This window comes from Lolium rigidum, unplaced genomic scaffold, assembly GCF_022539505.1.
Source record: "Lolium rigidum isolate FL_2022 unplaced genomic scaffold, APGP_CSIRO_Lrig_0.1 contig_68321_1, whole genome shotgun sequence".
Classification (NCBI taxonomy): Eukaryota; Viridiplantae; Streptophyta; class Magnoliopsida; order Poales; family Poaceae; genus Lolium; species Lolium rigidum.
Window position 1 is genome coordinate 2,971 of NW_025901358.1, and position 9,704 is coordinate 12,674.

General features: G+C 42.3%; 1 protein-coding gene and 1 long non-coding RNA gene across 2 annotated transcripts; both read right to left on the bottom strand.

Moving 5' to 3' along the window:
* Window positions 1-504: 504 nt before the first annotated feature.
* On the bottom strand, window positions 505-2,486 carry LOC124682121. The gene is made up of 3 exons (XR_006996160.1): window positions 2,382-2,486; window positions 2,157-2,249; window positions 505-533 (listed from the first exon to the last, which is right to left on the bottom strand). It is a non-coding gene; the product is annotated as an uncharacterized LOC124682121 (long non-coding RNA).
* A 3,622-nt stretch (window positions 2,487-6,108) lies between these two features.
* Window positions 6,109-7,048, bottom strand: LOC124682120. The gene is made up of 4 exons (XM_047216876.1): window positions 6,928-7,048; window positions 6,658-6,785; window positions 6,365-6,483; window positions 6,109-6,191 (listed from the first exon to the last, which is right to left on the bottom strand). Exons 1-4 carry the CDS (start codon window positions 7,034-7,036, stop codon window positions 6,137-6,139), a joined length of 411 nt encoding a protein of 136 aa, XP_047072832.1. The 5' UTR covers window positions 7,037-7,048; the 3' UTR covers window positions 6,109-6,136.
* Between the last annotated feature and the right edge of the window lie 2,656 nt (window positions 7,049-9,704).

Consider the following 9,704-nt stretch of genomic DNA (forward strand, 5'->3'; position numbering starts at 1 on the left):
GTGAATGGCCCAAACTCTTCTGCCTCTGGATCCATCACCGGTTAACAAAAGGCTGGAGCTACATACAATAATAGTTGAAGGAATAGATCTTTTTTGGTGAGTCCAAATAACACTTCTATACTCGACGTCCGCCGACGATCCCGGATGGTAACCATCTGTATCAAACATGCCGAAAGGGGTAAGCAAATCTTCAAGCAGGCAAACAAACAACTATATCCATCAACTTACGAGGATGGTTTGAGAAGGTGTCCCTTTAGCCCAGCATAAACTGACAGTAACATGTATATCTAAATACAGAAGTCATGTTCTAACCACTATAATATGTAATTCTATAGACAAAGAAATATGAAATACAAAACTAAGATATTTCATCTCAAATAGATGCTAAAACAATTCAAATGCAAATGCTAAAACAATATATGGAGAAACAAAGGGTGAACGAACACCCAAGTACTCGTGTTTCATCAAATGGCAAGTAGGCATTAGAAATGTCCCTCTCGCATCGGTCACTTTTCATCGAATAAAAAAATCCGCTGCGAAATTTTGCACCAAGGTAAATAACTTTCAATGTAAAACTAACTCAAATAGTCACAAAACCTGTCGTAATAACATACTTTATTTTATAGGGATAAATCTTCTTCCGGTAATTGTTTCACAAAAATAGAATGCAGAAAAAACTTGAATAGAACAGAACCATCTCTCTTTCTTTGGTTAGTTAGTAGTAACCTCACCCTGAATACTGAAGTAATACATCTAGAATGCACGAATAACAGTGAGAAGGACTGGAAAGATGCATAGCTCAATTTTGAATCATCGCGGGGAAAATAATTCGTTACGCGTATTATATATATAAGAAGGTTCCCTTTTCTCTCTAGCCGAAATTATGTCACTTATACACTAACCACAATTTATTCATCTCCTGTGAAAGTCTACATTTATTTAGTTCCCTAGATCTATCTCAAAGTCTCACATTAACATGACACTACCTACTGCCACGGTCTGATGACACTATAACTGAAACCGTGTGAGCTCATACGACCATAATCTGAGAAGAGCGTGAACAATTGTCCATGAACACCTGATGAAAAATGATACTTGGACTAATAACTCCATTTCCTCATTCACAGCACAAGGCAAATATATAATAGCAAAAATAGTCCATTCCTCACTGGACTCTTTTGGCCGCATCGTAGTCGTATACAAGAACTACATTAGTAACTCTATACGTAACTCGTACATAATCTAGAAGGCTACACTATTATGAGTAAACAGAGGAACCAACTATGAAAAAATATGATCCATGGTTAACCAAGAACATACACATGGTTATCCAAGAAAACGAACCTCGGAGAAAATATGAAGGATGCACTTTAGTGCTCAAAGGCTGGAGGTAACTCAAAAAAGCAGGAGTCCAACAGAGGTGGACTCGATCAACACACTCAGTCAATCCATATATCATTTGTTGGCTGAACCATATAACTCAACATACTTCTTGTTGGCTGAAACATATAACTTTTGTCGAAATAGTTTAAAATATACCTTTAAACTAAGATATTTTTTTATGTCGAGGTTTTATCTGTCGACATTTCTCAATGGTAATTTTGATTGTCTGGCTTACAGACATAGTGACAATGTGTGAAAATAGATCTTTGTTTCACAAGCCATCGAAAAATATGGCAGAAGAAAAGAGCGATGCCTTCAGATTATTTAGTGTGTATTGCAATAACATAGATTGAAGAACTTCTCAAAGCAAATGTAATGGCAAACAACCAGGTCAAGTGCTTTTAAACAAAGGGGCACGTATTACTATGGTCACATAGGATATATTATGTTCATAGATAATTAAGTATGATTCTGACACTTCCGAGATAGTCTGATAATTCTACAATTTCATAAGCACTATCACTTAAATATCAAATTATGCTTACTGCAATGAATGAAACAAATATTATCTGTTAATTTTCGAAGTCATTTGAATTTTCCCAATAGAAACTCAGAGAATTATACTGCTACAACAAGACTAAACAGACATATCTGTTCACTTCCAAGTGACAAACTGAAATTTGAGGATCACAGGAATATTAGAGGTGCACATTTCATTTTAATAAGAGCAAAAGTGATAAACATCGAAACAAAGTGATTGAAATGATACTCACAAATAACAGGCAAAAATAGCTCCGATAGATGCTCTCGATCATCACCGTCTTTCAAGGAACCTCCGCCGCGCCACCTCACCCTTGTCAATCAGCCTTTAAGGGGAAACAGAGAAAATAAGGAGCATCATAGATTCATCAGTAAAAGAATTTATCAAAGATATATAAACAACTCAACAGGCAGATAAGGATATATGTAATCTTTGTTGAATCATAATCGGCACAAACCTTCCTCATAAACGACGGCCACCCTGGCTGGCGCAAGTGGTAGTGAAGAAGCCACGAAGGCGGAAGTCAAGGCCATCGCTATTGGCCGCGTCGCCACCGGAAGAGGAATCATGCACCGTGTCGAGGGCATGGAAGAAAATGAGCGTCTTGTAGAACACGTGCGGTATCCTCGCCTGCCGCATCACGGCGTCAACATCCTCTCCTCAGAGTCGCAACAGTCTCCGTTCTCCCTGTCCCTCATCCACCCTTCGCTTCCTGCAACCATCGGCAACACACATACCCTTGATCAGTCAAGGGACACTGACCAATTCCAGATACAATACCACGGCCTAATTAGATCAGCATAGTAGTACCTTATTGTTGACCTGCAGCGATATCTGCGTGTACACTTCATACGCTGCAACGAACTGTTACCCAAAGAGAGATTTGTCCAGGATGTTGTAATATCCTGCATCTACATCCCGATGGCCTTCAAGGCCTCAAATACAGCCACATTCATGCTCAGGTCACTAAATAATAGGCCATTGCATAGGACATAGCAGTATCCTTTTGAATAGATTATGTATGCTTATCTGAGTGGATGTCAACAAAATAAAATGCTACAGACTTCCACTAAACAGATATTAGCACCATTGAGGCAGTTCTAATGTACCTGAAGATGAACTTTGGAATAGCGAAAAGAGATTTTATAGCTGCAAATTTAAGAAAGAATATGAGCTGCAGAGAAGTGTTCATCAGCTCCAACAATATATGGAGAAACAAAGGGTGAACGTAACACCCAAGCACTCGTGTTTCATCAAATGGCAGCGGGCATTAGAAATGTCCCTCTCGCTACCGGTCACTTCTCATCGAATAAAAAAATCAGCTGCGAAATTTTGCACCAAGGTAAATAACTTTCAATGTAAAACTAACTCAAATAGTCACAGAACCCGTCGTAATAACATACTTTATTTTATAGGGATAAATCTTCTTCTGGTAACTGTTTCACAAAAATAGAATGCAGCGCCCCAGCGCGAAGGCAAAAGCAAGCCAGTATTGTAACCATCATACTAAAGTTACCATAAGTTTACCTACTATATAGGATACCATAATTCTTTAGTAGAAAAATTCTACTTACCTCAAGCAACACCTGAAATATTTTCCCAAGACATGGATTACTACGTAGTGTGGAAAATACAGGAGAAGGTTAATGGCTTATCAAAAGCATTGAAGTTGTCCTGCAGATTTATGATGAACCTGAAGACTTCACAAGGCATGAACAATGCCCCCACACAATTCAGTTCCAGTAAGCCAATGAGAGTAGAGAAATACCAAGATCAATAAAAAATGCTCGAAGCTTATTTACCAACTCGGGCTTTCAATCCAACAGGAAAAAAGTTTTTGTTATTAGCATGCCAAGTATATCAAATGCATTTAAATAAAATATGGACCAAGTTGATCCTTGTGTCAGCAGCCTCTCATATGTTCCCGTCACACAAATTTCATATGAATGATCATTAGTTTGCATATATAACTACAGACTAAAACCGAAGCTAGCAAATAACTTTGTGCCTCAAAGCGAATCTTTTGTGGCGCGGCCTACAAAGAGGAAAACAAAATCAACTGAGTAATTAGTACACTTTGGCAAGATGCCACAACATTAACACTCTTTCAGCGAAACAGAGACATGGTCGAGGTAAAAATACAGAGGGTGCTTGTAGGCCACCTAATCCCATGGCTGCATATGGCTGCCATGGATGTTGGATTAACAGTAGTATAACCTCATAAACATTTTTTTTCTAGGATTAGCGGAATTATCTACCATGCTCGTTTCTCAATATAAACATTTTTTTCTAGGATTAGCGGAATTATCTACCATGGCTGCATATGGCTGCCATGGATGTTGGCTGCAATTGACTATTTCGATTTAGGTAGCTTTGTATACATCATGAATTCAGATTACAACACGGATTCAAGTTAAATGGAACAAGAATGTGTGCCTCATTCTTTTTCTATCTTTGCTCGCATCTCTCACATTTTCTGAACAAGAAATGGTACATCATCTCTTGGTTGCTTTGGCCTCTAATTTTCCAGCGTTAAGAACACAATCAGGCAAGTAATAGTTCTTCATGAATGCTCATGCTGAATCAGCCTAGAAAAATTAAAGCATTCAACACTGATTTTCCTCGAGAGAAAAAATTACATTTTGCAAGTAGACACAAAGAGGTGCTGCATGCAAGATTTGTTCCTTAGGGGAGGGATCAACATACATAAGGCAATTAGTTCATCACTAAATTATGGAGGCAAGAAATACGTCAAAAGACTGCAGTTTGGTATACTGATTAGAAGTGCAACACAAATGCAGGAGTGGGCTTCGTGACAAACTAAATATCGCATGTGATGTAGAGAGAGAGCTTCTCAGAGTGACTTACCAACGCAATGGCAGAGGCCATGAGAAGGCGAAATCAAGACACCACCACCTTGGAATATAGAGCAAGCTGAGCATAAATATATCACAACAAAAGTTAATTTCCAAGAGAATGCAAAGGGAGCTACAAATTCGTAGACATAAACAAGTGGTTCAGACCCAAAATAGAATGGTCATCTAAGTAAATTGAATTAGGATCTGACGGTCTTACTTCATATGATAATCTCATTTGATCTACAACTTAGTTTTCTGGTGTGCCATCCAGATCCTAGATAGAGCGGTGTATATTCAGGTAAAGGAAGAACAGAACCTGCATCAGTTAGCAAGAGACAGAATAAACAGAGCAGATCGAGAGAGAAAATAGGATGGATTGTAGATTATGCTCAAGCATATACAAAATTGACTCTTTGCGGTACCTATCAAGTATCTCAAAGCTCTCATCTCGCTGCTTTTCCCCATATCTTTAGAAGCAAGAACTCGCAGGTTGATGAAAGATATACAAATCTGAGAAAAAATAACTTAAAAGATTTGTTCTCCAACAATTTAGGCAAAACATAAGAGAGTAGCCACACATGCAATCTTTGTTTCACAATAACAAACAGCAAACAAGTAACAGAAAAGAAAAGAAAGTTCAGTAATTAGTCTTCTGAATATTTAGGATCTCCAATATTCAGCTGAACGTAACTCAATAAGCATTGAACATCTCCACACTAATATAACCTTCCTTGCTGCAACCGCAAACATAAATTGTGCGAAAAAATATTTGGCACAAATGATGATGCAGCATTTAAAGAAAAGGGAACTGCCATTTGAGTAGAATCCATTAATTACATGCGCTGAATCTAATTAAGCTAGTGAAATGAAATAGAAGCCTTGACATCCACATATATATAATCTGGTGTTTTTCTTATATAAACCACTTTGACTACCACTATGTTCCATTCTTTATTGGCACACACGCACATGTATGATATGTGGTAAAGACACAACAACAGAACACCAGATTCCCAAAATATCATCATGGTCACACGTTATGCCCAACTGAAATAGTATGAATTTCCTATTATTTAAATTTTCAAAAGCATACAATATTTTCAGTTGAGAGAGCTCAAAAGAGCAAGCCATGCTTTTGCCGTCTTTACTAATTTGTTTTATAATACTATAGCCAGTCAATTATACGCTCAAGACAAGCACTGCAAATATAATTGACAAAAACACAGTATATAAGGTGAGATCTAACCAGCAAGATTTTAGCAACACAGATAAATAACAAATTTCTATAGCAACTGGTAAGTACCATAACAAGAAAAAGAAAGCGACCTCACTGGTCTCTTCCGGGACGAGCTCATCAACGCCTACTGTCGCCCACCACCGTGGTCGTCCATACCGGCTCCGTCTTCTCGCTGGAAAAAAGAAGAAACACAGATTATGCAAAGAACTGGAAAATCATCTCCAATAATATTTTCTCACTAACGACCTACATACATAAGACATGCCATCCATTGCGACCAAACGGAAGCATGCACATCCATCGTCATGAATCAGTATAGCACAAGCATGATGAGCTGCTGCCTACCTGCTGAAGAAGCCCCTGCTGGCACCGACGACGAGGATCTGTATCTGGTGCTGAGCAACAAGACTGGAAATGGTATCCGCGACATCGTTCCCGTTAACAAGCACAACTTGAGCATCAACCTGGGCCAAGCAATCAGTAACACAGATTTAACCAACAGATAAGGGGACTGACTCAATTCGCCAAGTAATCAGTAACACAGAATTAACCAACAGATAAGGGGACTGACTCAACCAGTCGAGAACAGGAAACAGAAATGCACTTGCTAGGATATAAAAAAGGCAACACGAATGCACCTTGTTTTCGTCACAGGTTTCCTTGCAGCCGGCAAGCATTTTCTGCGCCTTGACCCACACTTCCTGGACGTAAGCCTCTGCGATTTCGGGGCGCACTTGGTCGATCGGGAGGTAGTTCCCCACTGGAGCTAAGCCATACATAGAAGAGGCATTTCAACAAACAGGTGGTAAGCACAGCACAGCGGTGAAAAAACTCTGAAGCGCGCGTGTGTAAGCGAGAGCAGGGAGACGGGAATCGAGGGCCGCGTGGTGCAGGGTAGAAGAGCATACGTTGTGTGGGCACAGCCAGGACCGGGGTGAGCACATGGATGAGCGGCGGCGGCGCGGTAATTGCGGCGGCGACCCTGCCGAACCCCATGGCTAGGGTTAGCCGCGGCATCGCGCTCAGGGGCGGAACGGCGGAGCGGGGGTAGGGATCCGGTGGAGGGAGCCATTGCTGGTTACGGGAGCTCACCAGGAAGGGGAAGAAGATGGTTGATGTCGTCGTTGGTACCATCCCACGCAGCAACTTCGCGGAGGATTACCTGCACCGGCACGACGAGATCCTGCCCCGGATCCGCCATCGCCGCTCGTTGCTCGAAGTGCGCTGCCCCGCTCGTTGCTCGAAGTGCACCGCCGCTGAATCCGTGCTCCACCTCCGTCCCAGTGCCGCCCCTCACTGCTCCTCCACCTCTGGCGCTCGGTAGGTCGAGGACGGCGGCAGCTCGGGTCGCGGAAGAGGAGCGAGGGGGCGAGGCACGCCGACGGCGGCGGCTCGGGGGAGCGACACCCGCGACCGGCCGTGAGCGTCGCCTGCCGGCGCTCCAGCGCCCCGCGGCTGCTCCCGGGCCCGCGCTGCCGGCCGCCTCCGCGATGTGCTCGAGGGAGAGAGGCGCGACGACGGCGGCGAGGCAACGCGCCACGCCGACGCTGGGTAGGTCGAGGGGGGTCGCGCGACTGCGGCGGCTCCGGGCTGCCGTCCGCTGGCGACATGAGATAGCTCGGCGGCGGCAGCGACGCGGCGGCTGGCGCGGTTGAGGGACGGAAGAGAGGAGACGCGGTGCTGAGAATGGCCAGATATTTTACGATCTAGGGTTTTCACCCCGGGCGCAGGCGCGGGCGTTGCCAGGAGAAACGACTGACTCGGAACAAACGCACCCTACCGTCTCGCAACTGGCCCCGCACGAAACAGGCCCACGCGTCATTGACCATAAACGAGGAGGCAGAGGTAAAGAAAAATTGACCACATCCAACGGCCAGGGTGAAAAGTGGGCTCGCAAAGTTACTGTTGCTACGGGATTGGACGGACCAGATTGATTTGCCCCCTTCAGACCCCCTGGTTGAGAGGGTAGTCTTTGAACATTTATAGAAGTAATACCCAAGCCTATGTGTAACTCATACTAACTTAGTAAGTGTTGTCACACTTTACTAAATAATAATATTTTGAGTTGCGTCATTTGAGACTCATGTGATTTTATCACATGGATCATATCATTTTCCCATCCTTGAGTAGCAAACAACAATTGACCATAGGTTCTTATCAACCATTTTTCTTCTAAGCACTTGACTTAGATAATCATTTCCTTTTTCAAGTATTTGATCCATCCAATCAATATCTCCAATTCATATCTTGCAAGCCAAACCTCATGCCATATCTTCTTTAACCGATGATTAAAACACATTGATTAACTACATGATTGTTTGCTTGGTTTGGTTTTATTGTTGTTGAATGGTGTGTTTATGTTGTGCTATATTTTATATTATAGTTCGTACGGAGAGGCACGTATTTTGATTAAGAGAAGTGAACACGCTTCAACTACCAAAAGGCAAGTGACACTCAAATCCTACTTATTTTAATTATGCATTAGTGTTTTGAAACTAGTATGCATGGTAGGATTTTGTTTTCAAAAGTAAATTATTATGCTATGCTTAGCAAACCTAGTAGTGTGTAGCTACTCCTGAACCCATTGCTAGGATGCTTTAATTTTTGCTTTGCAACATCAAATGCCAAGTGTTGTTTCGTTATTGGTTGTGAGTGTTTGAAAATTTAAAATTAACAACCCTAATGAAACACCTGGGTGGATTGGTTGATGGTGGGCGGCTGCTCAGGTCCACGCCCCTAGTAGGCTGAAGTGGCGAAGTCCACGCCCCTAGTTGGCTGAAGTGGTGAATCCCTGAGAGTTCGCATGTTGTAGAGTGGTCGCTTTTGACTGCACACCTGGTTTTCACCAGGGGATCGTGTGGGGGTTTACTACCTGTGAGGGGTTTTAAGCCCGTGAGTTCCACTTGTGGTTGGCCACCCAGGACTAAAGAGATTACTATGTCGTCCATGTTTTAGTTAGCTTCCGAGTGCAGCCTTATGGTATTATGGGCTCTGCCGGGATTAAGTAAGTTGTGAGGGTTCAACTTGTGGCTAGACAAATGGGTGGAGGCGACGGCCAAGGGAACGGGTCTAGTTTGTATGGTTGAATTCTTCTTCCGAAAGATCTTGTCTCATTCTTCTCTTGGGAAGGGTGGGTCGTAAGGTGAAAGTGCACAACCTCTCGAGAGTTAAACCTAAGATCTTAGCCGTGTCCCCGGTTACGGACAATTTGAGCTTCTAGGCAAGGAATGTACGGAAGAATCTCATCATTGTTTTCTGAATGTATTTAAAATTTGATCAACCTTGAAAAACTCATGGGAGATGTAACCATGTGATTATTCTAAAACCCATGGGGAATTTAACCATGGTGTGATTTCATAATGTCATTCAAAGGTTTTCAAATGTTTTGTTTTAAATAAAATGTAGGATAAAATTGGCTTTATGCAAATTTGCCTAAACTCCACTTGCCAAATATCATGTAGATAGTCATGCCCAAAACTGCCACCATATAAGTGTCATTTGCCAGTACATCATTGTACTGACCTCCATTCGTGGGGCTGCATATTCAAACGTGCAGGTTATTCTGAAGATGAGTATTAGTAGGATCTCGAGTCTACATTCCAACATGACTGCCTGTGGCACATGAAGATGATGAAGGCTCATTGCTGATTTACTTTCCGCTGAGTTTATTCTGAGCTAGTCCATG